Source organism: Eucalyptus grandis, chromosome 3 (genome assembly GCF_016545825.1).
Source record: "Eucalyptus grandis isolate ANBG69807.140 chromosome 3, ASM1654582v1, whole genome shotgun sequence".
Taxonomy (NCBI): domain Eukaryota; kingdom Viridiplantae; phylum Streptophyta; class Magnoliopsida; order Myrtales; family Myrtaceae; genus Eucalyptus; species Eucalyptus grandis.
The window spans coordinates 2,106,527-2,129,728 of NC_052614.1; the positions used below are offsets into that span (position 1 = coordinate 2,106,527).

Here is a 23,202-nt window from a genome sequence, read left to right on the forward strand (position 1 = left end):
ATGCTCAGTATATAGTCAACCATACTAGAATTAAGTTCTTAAATATTAAACTATTGAATTAAATGAAATTCAAGTCATAATATAACTCAATTTTCAAACTTAAATAATCAAGATATTAACTATCATAATTAGTTAAAGCAATTTTATCATAATTGATAATTATAATTCATTTCAAAAACTGTTAATAATAGTCCGTGGCCTGTAGCTATGAATTTTTGTTCCACAATCATCGAGATGGCTATTATTTATAAACTTTAACATAACATGAAAAGAAATTCAATCATGCAATTCTTAGATTATCCTCTTATCAAATAAGACATTTTTCAGGACTAATTCCGAGTTTAGTTTATATTCATGAAATTACCATATATTCCCGTGTCATTTCATTTCGCAAGACAAAGGTGAGGGGCTTCCCTCCATCCCTTTGCAGAACTCAAAAGAGGGTCGACGGAGCCGAAACTCGCCGGGTGACAACTCAAGAGAAGTCTCACAGCTCGTGCTCGAAGCTCGCCAAACACTCTCATCTCTCACGGGAATTCGCAGGGGCCACTCATGGTCTGCGATTCGGTTCGATGTTCCTTTTCAAAGAGCCTATCGTTTCCACAAACCGTTAAGAACTGAACAGAGGCCGAACAACTTTCTTAAAGGCGTCAAATGGTGTGTAATTTTTCAACATTCATTCAATACTCTTAACATTCAACATTCATTCAATACTCTTAAATTCCCTCATGTCAATAGTCTACTCTAATACCCCTAGAAATTTTCTTTTAGAATCCTTACATTACTTTACCTTCTAGTGTCGAAAGAAATCAGTATTCGGTGATGTAGATTGTGCACTGCTACCCAAATTTTGGTATGTTGGTGTTTGGTTGCTTAGTGGTTGCGGTTATCCTAGATGATTTAATTTGTGGTTATCCTGCGTTCATGTGTAGGATCTTTGCTGGATATAACAAAATCATAAGTGTGTTTGATGTACATCGCCCTGGTAGAGATTTTGAGATGCACTCAGCACTTCAACGAAACAAAGAAGGTCAAACAGGTGCATTATTAAGTTTGTCCCAGTTTAGCTATTACTTGAGATTTGTTTCACAAGTTAAATAGAAGAGGATCTCAAAAACTAAAGCTGAGAAGAACTGAGCGTTGCATCTTGAAAGGATTGCATTTGATCATAACGCTGATTTGTTCTATTTATTTTGCCATGGGGCTTATGTCCTATGCTTGTAAAGGGAGCTAGCAGATCTCCTAAATGCCCTGGATTTCCATGTTTATTTTGTAATGATTCAAGATAATAGAGAGATCAGAAGATAAAAGGGAAGAATTGAGTATCTCACCCTCTTCGCTTTTGTGCAGGTATTACGTCTGCCATTGCTTTTTCTCCAGCTGCTGGCAACAGGCTCGTACAGCCAGAGGATTGCAATCTACTGAGAAGATAACATGGAACACTTATACATCTTACGTGGACAGCAAGGTGGGGTCATCTATGTAAGTGCTAGATGATTGGATTTCCCTTATGTGATGGTTATTTGTCAAGAAATTATAGGTAATAATATTGCAATTCCAGGTGTTTTGTTTCTGAAAGATGGAAACTACTTATACTGGAGGACAAAAGGTAGAATGCTCTAAACCTTCTCTTTTTCTTTTCTTGGCAATATGTTTAATGACTCTTTACCAATCTCTCTCTCTCAATGGCATGTGATGTAAACATTTTATTTGGACATTTCCAGAGTTTTTGTGATTGATTGATCAGAAAAATAGCTGGAACAATTACCTTGTGACATTGAGTGATTGTATTCTTTGTTGCTTCTTAGATGTGCGAATTTGTTCCATCTGCTACTATTAGCGAATATCATGGAAAGACATTCCTTTTTCATGTCTTAGACTTGCTTGAATGTTCTTTGGTTTTTATACTGGGTAATAGGATTTAAGTTGTCCTCTTTGGCATATGCAAAGTCTATCAGATTGGATAGTATAGAGCCAGATATAAAATACAATAACAAAGGACAAGAGAGAGACAGAGAGGGAGAGGGGGTGCAGGGAGAGAGAGTGAGAGAGAGTGCACGATCCTGCCCTGTTCTTTCCACGCAGAGTGACCTAAGAAGCAACAAGGCACTTGCTAATATGGGATGTGGGTTAATTGGTGAAGCCCCATAAGATAGGAGAACATATCTAATTCTTATATCTAGTCACTCTCCAATTAGAATGCACAAATATTTTCAAATCAATTTTGTCTTTATCCTGTGCCCAAACAGTCTAAGTTCTAAATTTGTGCGAAAACCACTGTAGTGTTTTGGGATGGACCTAACATTCGGGAATCATGGATAAGCATGTCTGTCTCTGACAATGTCTCCTCTTAAATTTCTTGTAGGACCCTTTTATTATGTGCTGGGATGTTCGCAATGCTGTTGACGTTGTCTACAAGTGAGTATTGTTTTCTAGTGGTAGCAAAGCACCTCTTTCCATCCAACTGCAAAACATGTTTTTGCTGACACGCCTTTCCTAAGCCGAAGTTTTTTCTCTCAAGTGATTTCTTTTGTCCCTCAATCGTTTGTATAGGTTGTATCGAGCATCTGAAGACACCAACCAGGAGATATACTTTGATGTTGAGCCTGTAGGTCGACATCTTGGTACAGGCGGTAAGGTATCATGCTGGTTTTATATTTACAGTGAACTATTTCATCAATTGTCTACTCTTTCTAACAGTCTTTGCCCTCAGGATGGTCTAGTTCATATATATGATCTTCAAACTGGCCAGTGGATTTCAGGCTTCAGGCTGCATCAGGTCTGATACTTTGTAATTCAAGGGTTTCCGGTCCCCTTATGGGCATTGTGTTTTGTTGCATTTAATATGCCTGATGATGAATATTTCCTTGTCTTCCGTGATAATGCAGATACAGTAAATGGTTTCTCTTTTCACCGTTTCTACCACTGGCTGCTTCTTCTTTGGGGCACCGAAGACTTGAAGTTGCTGAGGGCAATGATGGAGCATTTCATTTGAGGGGTATCATGGACGTCCACCTTTTGCTGTTAAAGCTTTACAGCTATTTCACTGTGCCCTGTTGACTGACTTGGTGATTGTGCTATTTCAATCAAAGTATTGGGTTCTAGAAAATCCTCCATCGGGTTTTTTCTTGTTCTCGTTCGTCAATTTTTTTTCGAAGTCCCACTGGAGGATCTTCTAGGGCTGCCATTTTTGTGGCGAAAAGATATCCCTTGTTTTCCAAGTTCTTCGGCAAGCTAAGATTATGCCATCTTGAATTTTTTGTTGCTAGTTTCAGCAGCCATGGTGTGTTCTGCTTTTCTTTGATGATCACCTCAACAATTTACTATTGCCATTGGTTTACATTATATTCTTGTCTTCTTGCAGGTGATTAGAACTGCCTCTGAATCTGGAGCTTGGCTTTTGATTCCGCAGCTAGCAGCATGGATGATGAAAATGGTGGTGCTGATCTTGAGGCCGCATCTCACGAAAAATGGCAACAGTATTCTTGAGAATTCTTAAAAACTTTTGTGTCCATCTATATTATAGTTTTCATGGATCGAAAATGTTCGATGATTGATGACCGGGCAAATCCATTAGCTGCAGTGATCTAGTAATGTTGAACTCGTGCTTTTTGTAACAAGCTATGCCGACTTGCGCATAGCTTTGAGCAGTTGCACAAAGTAGAGTTTGAGTTTGTCTCGGTGGCAGTTTAATTAGCAGTAACTAATGTATGATGAAGGATGACCAAATGATAATCTTTTTGGGTAACTGTGATAGCAAATCTGATGGCACAGGCGCGCCGCGTGGAGGATCTCCGCGTGTGTCTGCCTCTCGAGTCGCCGTTCTTGTATACACTGCCGCAGTTCGTGTATCGCTTGAGTTGGTTGGTACGCATGGAAGTCATATTGTGCCGTTCTTTGTCAGGTAACACTATTAGGTGGCCTTGTCTTGAGTTCTCGTGAATCAACGAAGTGGAATTGTCAGGGGAAGCCGTGTTTTATAGTCCCTTGTGTTGGATTTCTGCAAGGGCGTGAAGAACATTAAGAGAAAAGAAATTGAAACCCATGAATGGTGAGAATTTTGCCCCTTTATCTAGGCTTTTGCTTTCTTTTTTTCCCCTTATCATCCACCTGAAGGAATAATCAAAAGCTTGTGAAACTAAAAATGACAAAAGAATTTGAAAATGCAGGGTCCACTGGAGAGAAAAAGAGGTCATGACGCCACCTAGAACATGGAAATTAGTGAAGTAGAAAGCACTTAGAAGAAAAGACACAGCATGCACGAGATCATTCAGAATGGGAGAGAGCAAATCTTTGTTTAATGGATTCTAAGCAGAGTTCTTGATCTCTAGTGAGTTACAATTATGTACCCGCCTCAGTTCTCTCTCGCTGGCACATATTCTTCAGAGACCGAACAAGCTGATAAGCCCTTGGAGCCGTCTCTTCGTTGCACTCTTCACAGGTTCCTGCAATCAATCAAATCAACACAACAACCTGCTTGCTTCATAAACCACCATCGAGACATATGCTCAGCCAGAGACAAGTCCCAAAAGAACTTACGCATGAAGAATTCAAACCTTGTTGAGTCAGTTTCGTCACGTCCAAAGGTATCATGATGTCATGGGTCTGAACAGTGTGAGACAATGCCCACTGGAGAGCTATTCCCGGGCTTCTCTTCCTCCACGCTGCCACCACCCGGATTTTCCGTTTATCAATTAGGCGATACATTTTTCTCTACGGTCTAGTTTAATTTCGGTCCTCCCAATTTTATTTTTACAATGGGATCATCTAATTTTGTTGAGTATTGACCGGAGACCGCATGGGTTGGCCACGGAACAAAGTTATGATGAAAATTTGAAAAAGAAAAAGATAAGATAATAAGTTAAAATAAAACTATATTAACAAAAAGGGCCAAATGACTTGCATCATTTGCCTTCGTGTTGCTCAACCCAAAGTCGTCTATAGGAATCCTAGAATTTCAATTTCATGGCGAAGACCTCCAATCACCGAAGGATTTTGCGGCCCTTTACGCATTAGTATAATTTTGGTCCTCGCAAGTTTATTTTCACAATGGGATGATCTATAGTTTAATTTTGGTCCTTCCAATTTTAATTTCATAATGGGATGATCTAATTGTGTTGAGTATTGACCGCATGGGGTGGTGATAGAATGAAGTTACGATGATTTTTTTTTTTAAGGAAAAGAAAAAAGAAAATATTTTAAAACAAAACGATAGAAACTGAAGGGGCCGCACGACTCGTCATCCTTCGGCTTGGACCCGCTCACCGAGAGAGAACGAAGCCCTAGAATTTCGATTCCCATGGCGGAGACCTCCAATAGCTGGGGGATTTTGCGATCCTCCGGCGACCGACTTGCTCCTCTTCCTCCGGAGACCTTCAAGCGCCGCAAATCCTCCGGCGACCGGCCGGATCGCACCAAAGGAGGCGATCTCATCAGCGCGTTGCCAGAGGAGGCGATCCACCGCATCCTCTCGTTTCTGCCCGTCGAAGACGCCGTGAGGACCAGCGTCCTCTCTAAGCGGTGGAGGTTCACTTGGACCACCACCACCAGCCTCGTATTCAATAGAGTCCGGCCTCGCCATCACAGAGCCCGCTCCTTGGCGTTCCGGTGCATCGTCGACAGCCTGAGCCAGCACACCTCGACCTCGGCGTTGAAGGAATTCCACGTCAATGGCTTTTGTTATGGCGAGGCCGATAGCCCCAAGCTCGAGGAGTGGCTCTTCGCAGAGCAGCGCCTCCACGCGATCTCCGCCTGGAGCTGAATACCAGTTTGCAGGCCATGTATATACTGCTGCTTCTCGTTGTATGCGACTAGTATTAATTGGCGTCTTAAACTTGAGCGAGTATTTTGAGGGAAGTCGTTCACATTAGACAGCAACAAGACTTTAAGACGAGGATGCATGTAGCAGGGACTTGCTCTTGTTCTGAGACATCAGGGCATATCTCGCTTGAGAATATCTCGTCTCTGGTCGAAGCCGACTTAAATTTTGAAATTCTACCTCGTGTGCATGTGCCTGGTGACATTAGGATGGCCTGCGACCTGTTGAAGGAAGGAATTTCTTGAGAAGCTGCAGGGAGTTCCTACAATCACCCTTGTGATACCCGTGTTTGCAGGTACATGCTCAATATTTTTACCATTATTTAGACGTGCTCCTGTTGAATGGTTTCCGTGTAAATGCTGTATGTTTCCCCACTTGAGTGATCATTGTGGACTCATGTGTAATTAGTTATTGGCAGATAGGATGATTGGTCACTCTGTGGTCCGAATTACGACGCAAGACAAGCCTTGGAGCTTCTTCCCTATGTTTAATCTCCAATAAATGGATCGCCCAATTTTCGGGACAATGAATGCCGCTAGATATTGCTTTTTATCGTGGATGCTACTCAGGGCAGCGTTCTTAGACGCCTCAATTTTCAAAGGGAAAGAGATTATTCCAGAAAGGTTTCTTGAATTTTCAACCTTTCAGTTTATAGAGAAAGTACAATTATTTGCAAATATAACAAAGTTTAGTTGACCTAGTCATCTTGGATCCACAGAACTGCATCATGCTCTCTTGTCACATCAGGCTGTCGTTCCATAATCATCTTACATAGTGTTCTTACGATATTTTACGATGGCAGTGGATAGATTAACTTGGAAAGTTCAGTCAATACTGAGGTTCGCTGTCTCATGTGACCAACCATTGGAATTTTCGGATCCTTCAAATATCTTGAGTTCGACATGAGGAGCATATGTAAATGGTCTCGATTATTACAGAGATTCTCTTGTTAATTTATAATTTTAGTGTATCCTTATCGGTCAGCCTTTTCATGGCTGGGAGATAGGGTCAAAGGATATTGTATTTGGATGGACTGTAGTTTCGTTATTATGTATTCGTGTTAAACAGGAAGACTAGTTTTAATCAGATTTTCTATGTTGCTTGCTCAATGTACTTAGATTTTGTCCCTTTTGGAGATGAAAGGAGTGCCGCCTCTGTCCTTAACATGTCAGAATCTGATTCTGCATGGACTGGTTAGTCATTGGGACCTTCCCGGGATAGCATAATATCTCCTAAGTTCACAGTGCCTGGAAAAATTAGTCCTACACCTAACTGGCTGTCCAATGTTGAAGGTTTGTTCCTTTACCATGATACTTTCAGTTTGATGACTTCCTCTTTGGACTAATATTTAAACAGTGAGTTAAAACTTTAGAAGGACATAAAGATGATCTATCTTGAATTCTTATTTGTTCCAGCATTTGAAATTTGCTCATAACTTTGTCAGTCTACTTCTTTCTTATTTTCTCTTTGCCTTTTTTCCTTTCCCGTCTTTTTTCTACTTCTTATTTCTTACAATAATCTACACCGTCTGTTATTTTTCCTTTTCCCTTTTCTCTTTTCCTGCTTTTTTTCTACTTCTTCGTTACAATAATCTGCACTAACTGTTTTTTAGCCAGCATTACTCATTCTCTCAAATTGAAGACCGCCACCTTCAATATGAGGTAGGCCACCTACATCGTGTCTTAATATAACTATGTTGTGACCTCATCAGGACGTAATTGTCATTAATGATCTATTTTTAAAGCCCAAATACGAATAGTTTATTAAAGGCCTTACATGCCATGATGTGGTTAGCACATTTAAGATATTAATTCCCACATACATACGCAAAAATGTGTCTAAACGTTTATTAACGTGTCCAAACTTATCTAATCATGTGGGGTCCACACACGTAATACTAACGTGTTTAATTAAATGTATCTACATATGCGATGAAAGCGTCGAAAGGTTTCCTTTGTGACAGCATGTTTATCACATATGTTTAAACATACATGTCCACCTAATTTTCTGCCACCCGTGTAAACAAATCATGTTGAAAATTGTGGACCTTAGTTGGAGGTGATACGGCTCCAAAGTATGTTCAGGGGTAAAGGGGCAAGGTGTGGCATCAACCAAGGTGGAGTTTACCGAGGAAGAGGTCCTGAAATTTGATGATGAGAAAAGAAATATTAAGTGGATTACTGTATCAAGTAAGTTTTGTGTTCCTTTTTTCTCTGAGCTTAAGTTTTTATTTTGGTCATTTCAATTCTTTTTCACATAAAGATCATTTAATTTGTATGAAGCAGACAGTGCAAAAGAACTCAAAAGACAAAATTCTGACCAAGAAAATTTTCAGCCACAAAAATAGGAAAAAGGCTGAAAAGAAATTTGGAGGACGAACTCCAGTAGTCAAAAATGGATAGGAAATCAAAGCAAATTTCTAAGCAGGTAGACTGTAAAATCGAGATCGATCAATTTAATTTGACCTCCTTTCGATTAAAGAAAAGAGATCAATTCTGTGAAAAATTAAAAAGGAAAAAAGGAAGAAAGAAAAAACAATATCAGTTAAAAGGGCAACGTGACTTCAGTCCCGGTCGCCTATAAATCCTTAGAAAAACTTTGAATCCATGGCACATAGGAGACCTCCACATGCGGTGCCATCCACTGCGAATCCTCTGGCAAGTGGCCAGATCGCACTAGATGACACTGGCCTCCTCCTCCTCCTCCTCCTCCTCCTCCTCTGAAGTGAAGCAGGACTCCAAGGATCTCATTAGTGCCCTGCCAAACACCATGGTCCACCACATCTCAGTTGCTGCAGTTTCTCATTGGGTAGGAGGATTAGGTGGCCTCGTCTTAAAGGTGTTGTCGATTGCATATTCGGATTGGAGTGATGATATCCTTATGGGGATTTTCAGGGGAAGTCCTGTTCTAGAGTCTCTTCACTTTTGCTATCTTTATTGTTTCACGAATCATCTAAGTAATTTTTTTTCTTGTGCCTCAATCCTTTATATAGGTTCTACTGATCATCTGAAGATACCAATCACCGGATATAGTTTGATGTGGACCTCCAGGTCCATATCTTGGCACAGGCAGACATATGTCATGCTTGTTTTACATTTATATTGAACTATTTTGTCCAATATCTTCTCTCTTTAACAGTCTTTGCCTTCAGGGTGGTCTAGTTCCTATACATGATCTTCAAAATGGCTAGTGGATTTCGGGCCTTCAGGCTTGATCGGGTCTGTTGCTTTGTAATTCAAGGGTTTCTTGTCCACTTCTTCATATTATTAGTTATATCTGATTTGTCTGATAATGAACATTCCCTTATCTTCTGTGATTATACAGATGCAGGAAATGGTTTCTCTTTACACCCGTTTCTGCCAATGGCTGCTTCTTCTTCGGGGCCCCAAAGATTTGAGGGTCCCGAGGATAATGATGCAGGATTTCATTTGAGGGATATCATAGGCCTCCACCTTTTGTGGCTAAAGCTTGACAGCATATTTACTTCTCATTATTGAATGACTTTGTGATTGTGCTAATTCAATCAAAATATTGGGCTCTAGAAGATCCTCCATTGGGTTTTTTCATGTTCCTGTTCTTCATTTTCTTCCCAAAGTCTCACTGGAGGCTCTAGGGCCCGATGTTCAGAATTTTTGTGGGGTAAAAATGTCCTTTTTTATTTCAACTTCTTGGACAAGCTAAGATTATGCTATCTTGAAGTTTTTGTTGCCAGTTTCAGCAGCCACACTCTTTTCTGCTTTACCTTTATGATGTACTTAGATCAAATGGTTCCATGTTTAATTAGACCGATTAGAGTAGATATTTTAGTAGCTTTAACTATATATATGTGTACTCCCTTTTGATAACCTCAACAAGTTACCATTGCCATTGGTTTACATCGCATTTTCTTAACTTTTGCAATTGATGAGAACTGTGTCTCGGTCTAAAGCTTCGCTGTTGATTCCACAACTAGCAGTGTGGATGACGTAGATGGTCATGCTAATCTTGATGGCGCGTCCCAAGAAAAATGGCACAGAATTCCTGAGAATTCTTCCGACTTTTTGTCTATATATATATAATGTTTGTCGCTGCCTGAAATATTAGATTATTGACGACAAGACAAATCCATTATCTGAATTGATCTAGCAATGTTGGACTCATAGATTTCCCCCGTCTGAAGAAAGACATGGTCTTTACACTTTTTCTTAAGTTTATCACTCCTGGATGTCTGCAATAATTACTCATCGCTTCCATCACTGGATGGCCCATTGTTAGCCGCTACGAAGTCTTTCTCAGAGGAGAAGATGCATGGAGGAACTTCATTCAATTTCTCTTCGAAGTCCTCACTGCTTCAGGGATTCATGCATTTAGTGGTCATGATGGGATTGAGATCAGAGAAGAGATCACGCCCAAGATTTTTGAGGTTATCAAGCTCTTCTCCAAAAATTTTGCTTCCAGCAAGAGTTGTATGCAGGAGGTGGAGAAAATGGTGGAGTAGAGGACAATCATGGCCATTTTCTACAATGTCTGCCCTTCAGTCATCAGCAAACCGCAGGAGAGTTATCAGCAGTCCTTCTGCATTCATGCGGCCAAGGGGTTGGAGTCAGCGACTATAAACAAGTGGAAGAAGGCTCTGTAGAGTGTTTCAAGAATACGAGGTTGAGAATTGGAGAAATTCCAAAACAGGTAACTCGAAATCAAGAACTCGCAACTCTAGTGATCTAATATGAAATTAAATAAATAAAAAAGTCAATGCATCTGTTCTTTTGCCTGGCGCATTATACGACCTGTTGTTCCTTTTCACATCTTCTTTCCTTCTTTTCCCATTTTGCACGGATCACGAACTCATAAGCAAGGTCATTTCCATGGTCCACCCGCTGTAGAGCAAGGATGAGTTAGATGTGATAGAACGTTTAGTGGGGATGGGTCATCGTGTTCATCAACGCCTCACCCGAAGCCAAAATCCACATCTATCCGTCTTGTGCATTGAAGACATTGTTAAGACCTGCATCCTCTCCAAGCGGCGGCCATACACCTGGACTACTGCCACCGACCTATTTTTCTTCGGTAACTTCGTGCACCAAGATGCTTACATTTGCAAGAAAATCCATCCGAGCCTTATCTTCCTTGGTAGACAGGGTTCGCGCCCATGCACTTTGGCCATGGTGGAGAGGTTTTGGATGAGCAACATCCTCTACCAGGAAGCCAATCGCCTCATTCATCCCCTCAAGATTATGACTTTGATGAAGATGAATAATGGGGTTTGCAACGTGGAGCATCATGTGGGTAGCAAATCATCTCGACGGAGTTGAAATCGTTAATTGCGCTGCTCATTATCATGCATTGAAGCATGCGCCATTGTGCTGGAGAAGATGATCATCAAAGTTTGGATGCACACACCTCATGGAGAAAAATCTTTCCGGTTAGATGATCTTTGGAAGCTGCCCGATGGGATTCAACGTGTGCAAGGCCACCAAAGTGCCTCTAAACTTGCCCAAGTTATCTTTGATTATTCTTCCCCGGCTGCTCTTTTTCAAGGGATTCGCAGACCTCGGCCCTAAGAAATTTCTTGATTATGGGTGATTCGGTCGTTGATGCACCGCACTGGTCTTCCCCTCACTAAACCTTAGGATCTCGATGCGCACAGATCATGCTTTTCCCTGAGCTTTGTTTGGTTCGAACTCAAGAAGCACTTCATTTGGAAAGGGATCATGTTGTGATTTTATCAGGGAGTGCTCCCGACATCTTTTGTTTAGTATTTGTAAAATACAGAGTCACAGTCATTAGCAGATGTTCATTGTGAGACGATGATAACCAATGGAAATGGTCTTTGTTCAGGGATTTCTCGTCTTGCTCTCTTTAGAGTATAAACCTCTGAACTGCAACACCAGTTCCTTTTTTACAGCCTTGGGTCGGAGAGTAAATGGGATTCGAGAATCAGGAAGAAAGATTTGCCTGTATATATCCGAATTTGAGCAGCAGGATCGGTCATTTGGTTCATCTAATAGGAGAATCTTATCACGACTTTTCAGTTGTCATAGAGAAAATGTCCCGATATAAAATGATAAATGCACACCTATATCGCGTCTTGATATAATTGTTTGTGTCAATTCAATATTTTCCGAACACAATATCATTAAAGTTTGAAAATATAACAAAGTTTATTAAAAGCCTTACACACCATGGCATGCTTAACAAGTTCGAGATACTAATTCCACATAGATGCGCAAAGATATGATTAAATGATTATTAACCTGTCTAAATGTATTCAAAGGTGTGGTGTCCGCGCACGATAAATGTTGACTTGTTTAATTAAACATGTCTACAAATGTGACAAAAGCATTGAAAGATTCAATCCTTGATAACATGTTTATTTCATGTGCTTAAACATGTTCCCCTTCATGACACGGTATTGATTAAAGCTTTGATCGGGCACACACTTACCTTGGTGCCTTGTAAACATATTATGCCTTAAAATTGTTGGCCTTGGTTGGACGTGACACAACTCCAAAGTATGGTCGGAGGTAGAGTGGGCCGAGCGGCAAGTGTGGTGGCGATTGGGGAGATGTCGATGGAGGAAAGAGAGGTAGGAACATAGGACATTAGGGTTATATTATCACAAAGTTTGATGAAACTACATTTTTTTAGTATTGATAGAATTAAATGTAAAAAATGCAGAAGATAGGAATTGCAGAATTTTCAGTATAATTCAATACATCATAATGAACATTACATTAGTCTACATATAGACTTTATGAGACAGCTATCTAAAGTAACATATATCAATTGAAATATACACAATTAAATGAGACATTTGTGCAATGTTAATAGATATAGATAATCAATAGTAATACATTAACGTATGTAATATAGGATAATATTCTATAAAAAAGACTTAAGAATCTCTAGTATAATATCCCTAACAAAAAGAAACATCGAGTGGGTCACTACATCATGTAAACTATGCTTAATACTTTTTCCTCTAAGCTTGGATTTAATTTAGGTCCTCCCAATTCTTTTTTCAGAGTGGATTCATCTAAATTGTTTTCACCATGCTTCACGTAGACAGATTATATGCTGGCTTAAAGAACTCAAAGGACCAAAAAAAAAAAAAAAAAAAAAATCTGCCAAAGAAAATTTTCACTGATCTTCCTTCTTATGTTTTTTAATTGGGCACCGCATTAGCGTCATTAAAGAATTTTGCTTTTTTATATGGGGTATTTTAAATTATAAATAATAATCAATAACTTGATTGCACGAAGCGAATATGTTGAATATAACGTTATGATTACGACAAAAAACGTGTGTGTGTGTGTGTGTGTGTGTGTGTGTGTGTGTGTGTGACGTTATGAAAGCAATAAAAAGAAAAAGGCAATGAATTAAAATTAAACTATTAATTAAAAGGGCCAAATGACTTCATGATTCTTCACCTTGTAAAACACCACAGAGAAGGTAAAACCAGTCGAAAATTCTCCGCGGTGAAATCTGCAGGTAAACCCTAGAATTTCTCTTCCATGGCGGAGACCTCCGTCCACGGCGCCGGCCACCGCGAATCCTCCTCCGGCGACCGTCCTCCGAATCGCACCGAGCGACACCCACCACCACCTCCTCCTCCTTTGAGGAGGCTAGCGCCCTCTCCAAGCGGTGGCGCTCCAAGTGGACCGCCACCACCGACCTCATCTTCCATGGAGAGATTGAAGGCCAGCCTGGCCGTACCTTGTACTTCTCGTCCCTGGTCGACAGTGTCCTGACCCAGTGCACCTCCCCGGCGGTAAGAGGTTCCACGTACCCGGCTTCGACTACGACGATGCCGGCAGCCCCAAGGTCGACCTGTGGCTAGGCTTCGCGGCGCGGCGCCACGTGGAGGATCACTGCCTGCGTTTCTCCGACGAGACGCGCCACTTTTACACACTGCACGGGGTTCTTGTGTTGCTCGAGCTGGTTGGTGCGCGTGGAGGTCAGTTGCTGGTATTTCTCATTGGATGTGGCTATTAGGTTGCCTTGGCTTAAGGTCTTGTCGATCGAATTCGCGGAGTTGAGCGATGATTTCCTCGGGAGTGTCTTCAGGAGAAGTCCTGTTTTAGAGTCCCTTGAGCTGTTCATCTGCTGGGGGTGAAGAACATCATAATAGATTCAACAAGTGTGAAACAGTTGGTGCTCCATCATGTTTCCAGCTACGTGGAGAAAATTTGGGCCCCGCATTTGCTTTCTTTGCGTGTATCAGGGTGGTGGGATGGCAATCGCGTGCTCAGACTTGATGATACATCCTCTTTGGTGGAAGCTGAGTTAAATTTCGACATTCTAACCGTTGATAAGAGGATGTGCTGTGACTTGTTGAAGGAACTTCTCGAGAAGCTGCGCAGAGTTCTGATAATCAGCATTCATGGGTGGTGTTTGCAGGTACAAGACATGCTCAATAATTTTCCCACTTATAAGACGTGCTCGTGTTGAATGGTGTATGTGATTAGCACTGTTTCCTGGCGTTCGTTGCCCCGGCTGAGTGACCTCAGCTTTTTCTGGCATTCTAGTCTTTCATCAAGGGGAATCTTGGAGAATGCATGCATATATTAATTTGGCAGATAGGATGATATATAACTGTGAACGCGCCTTCCCTCTCTATAATTTCCAATATGAATCTGGGATGAGTCAATCTTTGGGACAGTGAATGCCCACTAGATCTAGGATCCATGCAACATTCTTTTTTTTTTTTTGGTAAAGACCATGCAACATTCTTAGAGGCACTTGATTTTCACAAGAAAAATGTGCATTGAGAGATTATATGAAAAAGGTTGTTTTTTCAGTTCATTCTCTTTGTTTATAGAGAAAAGACAATTATATGGAAATATGATGAAGAGCAATGGACCTTGTCATTTTAGGTTGACAGAACTAAGTCATATTCTCTCATCACATTAGGCTGCTCTTCCATATTGCATCTTATAGGGTACTCTCGGAATATTTTACAATGGCAATGGAAAGATTGACTTGGAAACTTCAATCAATATTGAGGTTCGCTGTCTCATGTAACCAACTACTTGAATTTTTACATCATTGGAAGATTACAAGTTTTATATGAGAATTAGTCTCCTTTCATAAAGAGATTTACTTGTTCATTTCTATTTGTAGTATCCTTATCAGTCTTTTCCCGGCTGTGAGACAGGGTTAAAGGATATTGTATCAAAATGGAATGTAAATTTGTTATTCTTAACTCATGTTAGACAGGAAAAGAAATATTACTTAAATTTTCTTCGTTAATGTGCTTAGATTCTGTTGCATTTGGAGATGGAAGGGGTGCCATTCGCAAGGTTAAAATGTCAAAATCTAAGACTAAATGGACCAGTTAGGCTGCGCATGATAAAATTTCTGAAACATAAATTGATTTCTGGCCAGAAATCAATTTCTCAATTTCTATTCCCCAGCCAAGTTTCTGAGCAAAAAAACCCGTTTGATAACGACTCAAAATTTCTATTTCTAAAACAGAAATCCGTTTGATAACAGAAAAAAATTTTCTATTTCTATGAATCATGTTGTCCCCATCCTTTTACCTCACTCTTCTTGGTGCTTATGATGGTAATTTAATTTGATAAAAGTTGATAAATCACTTTAATTTATATTGGTAATTCGATAGAGTAGTTAGGAACTTCAAAACATTAGCAATTTATGTAAATAAAAGTTAGTAATTAGTATAAAAATGCTAATATGCAAACTATAAAAGATTTGGTATTTTCAAATGCTAATATGCAAATAATGAATGTATTTATTCTCCTCATTCAAGATTCGGGTTTAAGTCACTACACTTTTTTGCATTCTTTTGAGACCACAAAGTGATTTTATGTTAGGTACTAGTTGACATGGAGGGAGGCGCAATTTGCGAGCGATTCGAAATTAATAAAATGAAAGTTGTGCTAGAAATAGAAATTGATTAGATAACAACATAGGAAATCCTCAAATACAAAATAATAGTCGAAATAATACTAATACATTACAAAAGTTGAAAATACAATTTCATGGAATTTCCGGCATATTATTCCCTTGCCATTTTATTGGCAATGGTTTTCCCAAGCATATTTATTTGGTTTCCCTCCTCAGTCAACTGAATGTTTGCAAGCTCATCCTGCGTAGGTTCAGCCACGTACATCGGATCTCCATATAGGGAAAAGTTCTTATCCATCTTGTCTTGATCGCGGATGTAATTATGGATGGCACAACATGCAATTACGATATGTGCTTGCTTTCGAAGTGCAAATGAGGGCATGTGCCTCAAAATGAAAAAAAAAAAAAAAAAAAAAAAAAAAGCGATTCTTCAATGCCCCAAATGATCTTTCAATGACATTCCTTAAAGAAGAATGCCTATAGCAATAATATCATCATAATTGCAACTTAAAAATAAATAAACAAAGTCTCAAATTCTATTTCTATTTCAGAAACAGAGAAGCTACAATTTCTAGCTTCTGATTTCTCCCCCAAAACAATTTCTGAAACAGAAATCTGTTTCAAAAATATAGAAATCAATTTGCGTTACCAAACGGATTTCTGTTCCAAACCTGTTCCGGGGAACAGAGAAATCAAGAAACAAAAATTTTATCATGCGCAGCCTTAGTCAATGGGACCTTCCTGGGATAGCATACATTCTATGAAGTACACAGTGCCTGGAAAAAATAGTCATAGACCTGACCTCCCCCCTCTATTGAAGGTTTGTTCCTTGCTATGATATTTTCTGTTCACTTCTTTGGTCTGACTTCCTCTTTCCAGGAATGTTCAAACAGTGAGTTAATACTTTGGAAGCACATAAAGATGACCAATCTTCAACTCTTATTTGTTCCAGCAATTGAAATTCTCTGTCAGTCTACTGAACATTTGTCCAGGGCATTATTAAGCTGTTTTAGTTCATGTCTTAAAATAACTGCAGTTTTGTATTGGAGGTTCTGTTGCTGCCATCTAGCGTTAGGATCTTGAACTAAGAGTTTAGTGATCAGCACTTTAAAAAGAACAGGTTTTATATGTGTAGACGAGTTTAAAAGCTTAAATTGATTAAAACTTGTTATAAAGTAAAACTAACTAGCATCTACAGTGGACAATTAAAAGTTGTTTGTTTGAAATTTTATTGAGCCAACAAATTTTTCTTTTTCCGTGGATCGACATAACGTGAAATAAGTTTCTTACGTGGGATATCTACATGTAGTTTGAGCTTGATGAAGAATATGAAGAATGTTTTAACTTTAATGAAGAAGATTTTCTGTGTTCACAGGAGGGGAACTTTGAATGTTTGGTGAAACATCTCAAGAGAGTTAAGATCATCGGTGGAGCTAATAGATTTGGGTCGAGACATCTGCGCGCCCTATTGACCTTCTCAGTTTGTTGGAGAAGTTGATTATCAAGGCTAAATTTCCCACAGAACATGGATATAAACATCTTCAAGCCGCTGTTTTGTTGAAACTACTTGGGTTGACAAAAGTTGTGCCCAGCTGCTGAAGAGCTTCCAAGAATGCGGAGGTCGAATGGCTGTTCTCATAGAAGGTTTCTCATTTATATATTGCCTTGGGCACTACACTGCTTATTTTTTATTCACGCTTTTTTGAATGTAAGGTGTGACATATAAGGTATTTAACATTTATCTAATTTGCTATTTTTTTAAGTTTTATTCGATTTATAAGTATGAACCACTCGTGGAAGGATGATATTATTAGCGTTTTGGTTCAAGGGCATTTTTTTTCCGAACAAAAAAGTTTGCAATCGTCACTAAACTAGTAAGGTTTGATTTGGTTAAGCTTTTGGAAAACCAAAATAAATCGTGAAATCATAAGTCTTCCCGTTAGCTCTGTTAGGTTTTATTGGTCGTTGACTTTCAATTTTTTATTAATAGTCACAGGATATTGATTAATAAAAAAAGTCGCGTGACATTTTTTGTCCATTTAATTGCCGTGGCTAATGAAAACTTCACAGAATGCATTGAAGTTGGGTGCTTGAGGACTAAAATGCACAAAATGCAAGTTTTGCAGTTATCGTAATAAGTTTTAGGACTTATCTTGTAATTATCAGATAAAAGATATTGTATGTAAGATTCCTAGTCTAGCTAATCTTTTAAGATGAAATTAATTATCCTTATGCAGGAAATATGTAATTAAGACCTATTTTAAGTTACACACAAACGAATATGGAAATTTAATATAAACGAACAACATTAAAGCAATTTATTGTATGCCCTTCCTTTTGGCCCATGACCATTTCATCACTTGCCAAAAAAAGCAAATTCAAGTGCTTCAACTTTTATATGTTTTTCAACTTTCAATTTTTGATGTTATAAAATTTTTGTAACACTTATAATTTGATTATTGTTTAGTAGGGAAAATGATACAATGTACAATATGGTCCTAAACTTTTAATTTATTTAATGTGGTCCTAAACTTCAGCTTAATATACAATGTAGTTCATGAACTTTTAATATTTGTTCAATATAGTTCACTTTTGTTAATTCAAAACCAGGGACTACAGTAAACATTTTTATTACATTGAATAAATTAAAAGTTTAGGGATGAAATTGTACATTAAATCAAAGTTCCGAAACCTTTTGTGCTATTAGTATGAAACACTTGAAATGTTTAAAAATATTTGAATAATGTAATGTCCAATCATACATCATTATATATATATATATATAGTCTCAGATTTTAAAGCAAAATTATAAGCAAAGATATTGAGTGATTTTTCTATGCTGACTCTCTAGTCAATTTTTTTTTCCCATGCCTCACAAATGTGTGATTTATATTAAATGAGGTGCAATGCTCAGTATATAATTAACCATACTCAAATAAGTACTCAAATAATAAACTATTGAATTAAATGAAATTTAAGTTATGAAACTCAATTTTCAAACTTAAATAATCAGGATATTAATTAACATTATAAACTAAAGCAATTTTATGATAATTGATAATTGATAATTCATTTCCAAAACACTCAATAATAGTCCATGACTTGTAACTATGAATTTTTGTTTAACAATTGTCAAGTTATCTGTGATTATAATATTTTAACATAACATTAAAAAAATCGATGCAACATTATATGATATTTGGATTTAATTATTGTATAATTAAAATAGGAAATGAGTCAAAAAAAAGTCTTAAACATTTTGCATTTGTCCAATTTATCATAAACCTTTTATTGATACAAATTTAATTATAAATATTTTGATTTGATGTCATTTTAGCTAATTTTGGCTCGATATTGTTGACATGAACAATAGTCGGCTAATGTGACATAACTAGCACCGACATAGATAACTATTAATGATGTTTTAATTTTTTTAATTTTTTTCTCTTTTATTTTCTTTTTCTTTTTCTTTTCATTGTTTCCTTCTCCTCCTTCCTCCAATCACTTATTGGATCGTGGCGATTGACTAGAGGTGACAACCAACGAGACTTGAGCCCTCACCGAAGATTGCGAGGGCAACTTCGCTTTTGGTCGGCGAGGCTTGACCCTTGCTAGATTCAGTGAGAGCAAGCCTCACTAGTGGCTGGCTCAACCTCGCCGATCGTCTTTGGTTGATTGCCAAGGTCCGGCGATTGGCTAGAGGTAGGAGGAGAAGGAAAAAAAGAAAAAGAAATTCAAAATTTAAAAAAGAAATTCAAAAAAATATTAAAATATTATTAAAAATTATCCATGTTAATTCTGGCCATGCCATGTTAGCCAATCAACATCCACGTTAGCATTATCTGACCAAATTTAGTTAGAATGATTGAATTGGCAATAAATCAAAAGATTTAGAGTTAAATTGGCACTAAGTTAAAAAATTTAAGATTAATTGGACTAAATTGGTACAAATGAAAAATGTTAAGAACATTTTTGATAGTTTTTCCTAATTAAAGCAGATTATAATAAATCAATCTTGCAATTCTTAGATTATCCTCGTTAATAAAACATATTTTTGAGTATTTATTCTGAGTTTAGTTTATATTCGCGAAATTACTACTTATTCCCGTGTTATTTGGTTTCGCAAGACAAAGGGTGAGGGGCTAACCTCCTCCCCTTTGCAGAACTCGAAAGCGGGAAGGGTCGACTAGGCCAAAACTCGCCGGGGACAACTGAAGAAAAAGAGCAGCATCAACTGAGCCCGCCCAATGAACCCACGGAAGCCACTCAACCACATTACTCATGGCCCGCGATTGGGTTCGACGTCCCTCCTCAAAGAGCCTATCATTTCCACAAAAAGCTGACCAGAAGCCGAACGACCTTCTTAAAGGCGTAAAATGGTGCCTCATATTTCCTCTTCCCTTGATGGGTGTTTGGTTGTTCGTAATCTGAGTAGTGGCGTGGCTTATGGAGCCATGATTGCTTATTCTTTTTGGGCTTCTGTTAGGTCGCCTGATGGGACCTACTTTCTCAGTGTTTCAGAGGACAATACCCTTCGTGTGTTCGCATTTTAAGTTTGTTTTAGGACAAGGTGGTGCTTGCTGATTTTTCTGTTCCTTCTATGTTTTATTCCTTCAGGAGATGTGGCGATGTCGGTGGTACTATAATTGCTCTATCATGATCAGACCAGACTACAGCAGCGCAAATGCAAGTTTCTGTGATGCTGATCAAGGTGCAGGTCCTCAAGGCGTTTTATGGTCATGTAGTATACCTGTTTGTTTCTAGGTACTCAAATAGCTTGAAAGATGTTAGCTTTAGGACGACTGAGACTCTCTGTGGGTAACATCTATGACCAAACATTCACAAATTGAGATAATGGTTGGTCTATGTCTCTTGTGGTTCTTTTTGGTTGTAGATTCCCTTGCATCGAAACTTGTTGTGACAGAAGGGGAATCGGTTTATGATTTCTGCCGGTACCCATACATGTTTGCTACAGGTCGTCTCGTTAAATTTTACTCTTCTTTTACGTATCATGGTTAAATTTTTAGCTATTGTTATTTCACCTGGCAAATAGCCACAGCTAGAATTGAGTGTGGAAATTTTTCATATTTCAGACGCAGTTAGCTGTGCATCTACGTCGACTTCTCGTGATCAACCATTTCATGTCTGGGATGCTACTACTGGAAAGATCATAATTGTTAAGTTTAGAGTTTTCGAGAAATCTAGGGTGACTTTATGGAAGCCACATAATCGTTTCGGGGTACACTGATGTAGTAGAATCTGAGCTTATCACACTTCTTAGACATGCTTTGTAGCAACTTTGTTGTCTGCATACCCCTTAACTTCTCCTCTACAATCTTCTTCGTACAGCTTCTCTTTTAATTGTCTTGAAAAAAAAAAAAAAAAAAAGGAAATTTTATTGTACACTGAACATTGCAGCTACGTTGCACATACAGGGCCTTATGATGCTGAGAATGAAATTACAGCTGCATTTTCAATTGCATTTATCATGCGGGGAACAAGCAAAGTTAAAGACATTAAATTACCCTCATGTCAACAGTCCAATCTAATTCACCTTAAAATTTTCTTCTGAAATTGTTTCATTACTTTTCCTTCTATTGTAGAAAGAAATTAGTATTTGGTGGTGTAGGTTATACTCTGCTACCCGAATTTTGGAGCGTTGGGTGTTTGCCTGCTTAGTGGTTATTGCAGTTATCATGAATGATTTATTTTGTTGCAACCATTCAATTTTCATAGGTTTTGTAGCACTTTTAAGTCTTAAAGTTTAAACCTGCGTCCTCTGTTCATCCGTAGGATCTTTGCTGGATATAATAAATCCAAAAGTGTGTTTGACGTGCATTGCCCTGGTAGATATTTTGAGAAGCGCTCAACACTTCAAGGTAACCAATAACGTGAAACTGGTGCGTTGTCGTGCTTGTCCAGATTTGGCTATTTCTATAGATTTGTTTAAATAGTTCAATGAAAGAAGATTTCAAAAACTACAAATGATACGAATCGAGTATTTCAACTTCAAAGGTTCTATTTATTTTTCCATTGGGGCCGACACACTATGCATGTAAAGGGAACTAGTAGATCTCATAAATGCTATGGATTTCCTTCTTTATTATATTATGATACAATATAATTTTTAGATTACCAGATACAAAAGCAAAGAATTGAGTATCTCACACTCTATTGCTTTTGTGCAGGTATTGTATCTGCCATTGCTTTCTCTCTAGCTTGTATCGGAATGCTGACAACTGGTTCATACAGCTAGACCACTGCAATCTAAGAGAAGATAGCATGGAACTCTTATATGTCTTACATGATCAACAAGGTGGGGTTCCCCATGTAAGTGCTAGATGATTGGATTCCCCTCATGTGATGTTTTTTTTCTCAAGATATTATAGGTGATAAACTTGCAATTCCAGGTTTATTTTCAAAAGATGGAAACTAATAGGAAGAAAGGTAGACTGCTCTAGACCTTCTCTTTTCGTTTGAAATACATACATACATACATACATACATACATACATACATACACAGATGAAGACTCTCTCTCTCTCTCTCTCTCTCTCTCTCTCTCTCTCACATACATGCAATGGCCTGTGATGAGAACATTTTATTTGGAAATTTCTAGAGTTTTTGTTATTGATTAATTAGATAAAAGTTGGAAGAATTACCTTGTCCTGACGAGTGATTGAATTCGTTTGTTGCCTCTAAGTTATGCAAATTTGTTTCATCTGCTACTAATAGTGATCATCATTGAAAGATATCCTTTTCTTCATGTCTTTAGACTTGTTTGAATGTTCTTTGGCTTTTAGACACTCAATGATCTAACAAGTAGCGGGGCACTTGTTGCTAATTAGTGATGTTTTCTTTTTTCTGCGACGAAGGAAGGATATAAGATACTTATTTGTGCTTTTATCCTACGTTCTTGTCTCCTTTGAGTTTTGGGTTTTTATTTATGGGATGTATGTTAATTAGCGAAGCCAGCTAAGATTGGAGAAAATATATAATTTTTGAGTCTAGTCACTCTCCAAATAGAATGCACGAATTTTTTTCATATCAATTGTCTTTATCCCGTGATCAAACAATCTAGGTTCTCATGGGGCTACATCAGTCGTGCATTATTTTACTACAATGTTCCAGGATGTTTGCAAGGCTGTCGATGATGTCTACAAGTGAGTGATGATCCTCAGCAAAGCTCATCTTTCCATCCAACTAAATAACATATATTTACTGTAATGTTGGGTCATTAGACGAGAAAGTAGGATATTATCTACTAAATATGGCTTTGGTAAGGTACAGTATTTGCTCTCAAGTAATCACTTTTGCTATCATGATCGTTTTTTAATCCTTGACGTGACTTTTTCGTCCCTCTAATCCTTTATATAGGTTGTACCGATCATCTGAAGATACCAACCAGTGGATGTACTTTGATGTTGAACCTCTAGGTCGACATCTTTGCCCAGACGGTCAGCTGCCATGCTTGTTCCAGGTTCATGTTGAGCTATGTTGAGGTGATTAGTGCACAAGTTAGGAGAACCAAAAGT

The 23,202-nt window shown here is 38.4% G+C and overlaps 1 protein-coding gene, 1 long non-coding RNA gene and 1 pseudogene across 3 annotated transcripts; all 3 read left to right on the forward strand.

The window, feature by feature from the left end:
* Positions 1–924: 924 nt before the first annotated feature.
* On the forward strand, positions 925–3,499 carry LOC104429521 (annotated as a pseudogene).
* A 1,751-nt stretch (positions 3,500–5,250) lies between these two features.
* On the forward strand, positions 5,251–5,761 carry LOC120291341 (F-box/LRR-repeat protein At5g02910-like). Its single transcript, XM_039308576.1, has one exon. The coding sequence runs from the start codon at positions 5,300–5,302 to the stop codon at positions 5,759–5,761; it is 462 nt and encodes a 153-aa protein (XP_039164510.1). The 5' UTR covers positions 5,251–5,299.
* A 123-nt stretch (positions 5,762–5,884) lies between these two features.
* LOC120291175 lies at positions 5,885–9,693 on the forward strand. 2 transcript variants are annotated; one of them, XR_005549057.1, is made up of 3 exons: positions 5,885–8,868; positions 8,970–9,036; positions 9,143–9,693. It is a non-coding gene; the product is annotated as an uncharacterized LOC120291175 (long non-coding RNA). The 2 variants fall into 2 exon arrangements; XR_005549056.1 differs by having other exon boundaries at positions 5,885–9,036.
* Positions 9,694–23,202: the final 13,509 nt, after the last annotated feature.

Coding starts and splice junctions, on each gene's coding strand:
- LOC120291341 (XM_039308576.1), top strand. CDS start 5,300: ATGGCGGAGACCTCCAATAGCTGGGGGATTTTGCGATCCTCCGGCGAC.